A 552-nucleotide genomic window follows, 5' to 3' on the forward strand; every position below is an offset into this window, starting at 1 on the left:
AGCGCGGGTAGGTCAAAGCTGGGGTTGCCTCCTCCTCCTCCTCCTCCGTCAGAGGGGGAGCGGTGGAGGTGGTGGAGGCCGCGGTGACGGCGGTCAGCTGGCGGTCTCCTCTGGTCTCTGCGTCCAGAGCCGTGGTGTTCGAGGTCGTAGTTGACTCCTGTGGCGTCTGATCTCTGGCTGTGGTCCACGGCGGCGGCGGAGCGACGGTGGTGGCGACGGACGTAGACGGCGACGCCGTGGTGGAGGTGGCGCTGCTGAGTGAGGCGTTTCTGGCTCGTACAGGCATGGTGGTGTTCCACTGGTGGGTGGAGAAAGGGCTGGTGACGTTGGCAGGAAGTGTGATGTCATGGTCGCCGGCGGTGGACAGGAGGGATTCTGGGACGGTGGGAAGGTCCCAGGCCGGCAGGCTGCTCAGCGGCTCCTCTGCTGGACAAACACAAGAAGAACAAATGTAACAGATCGTCATCAGTGACGGGTTTGATTTGGCTGTTGTTACAGAGTCACACCAGCAGGAGGACTCTGACGAGGGCAACTCCATCTCTAACACACTAC

At 62.1% G+C, this 552-nt stretch overlaps 1 protein-coding gene across 1 annotated transcript in view; it reads right to left on the minus strand.

The window, feature by feature from the left end:
- Positions 1-552, minus strand: part of LOC103379654 (UPF0606 protein KIAA1549L-like) — a 48,265-nt gene that overhangs the window by 46,116 nt on the left and 1,597 nt on the right. The window contains 1 exon segment of the mRNA XM_025056469.1: positions 20-426. Within this exon segment, the coding sequence (XP_024912237.1) occupies positions 20-426 (407 nt within the window).

Source organism: Cynoglossus semilaevis, chromosome 6 (assembly GCF_000523025.1).
Source record: "Cynoglossus semilaevis isolate Cse_v1.0 chromosome 6, Cse_v1.0, whole genome shotgun sequence".
NCBI lineage: Eukaryota > Metazoa > Chordata > Actinopteri > Pleuronectiformes > Cynoglossidae > Cynoglossus > Cynoglossus semilaevis.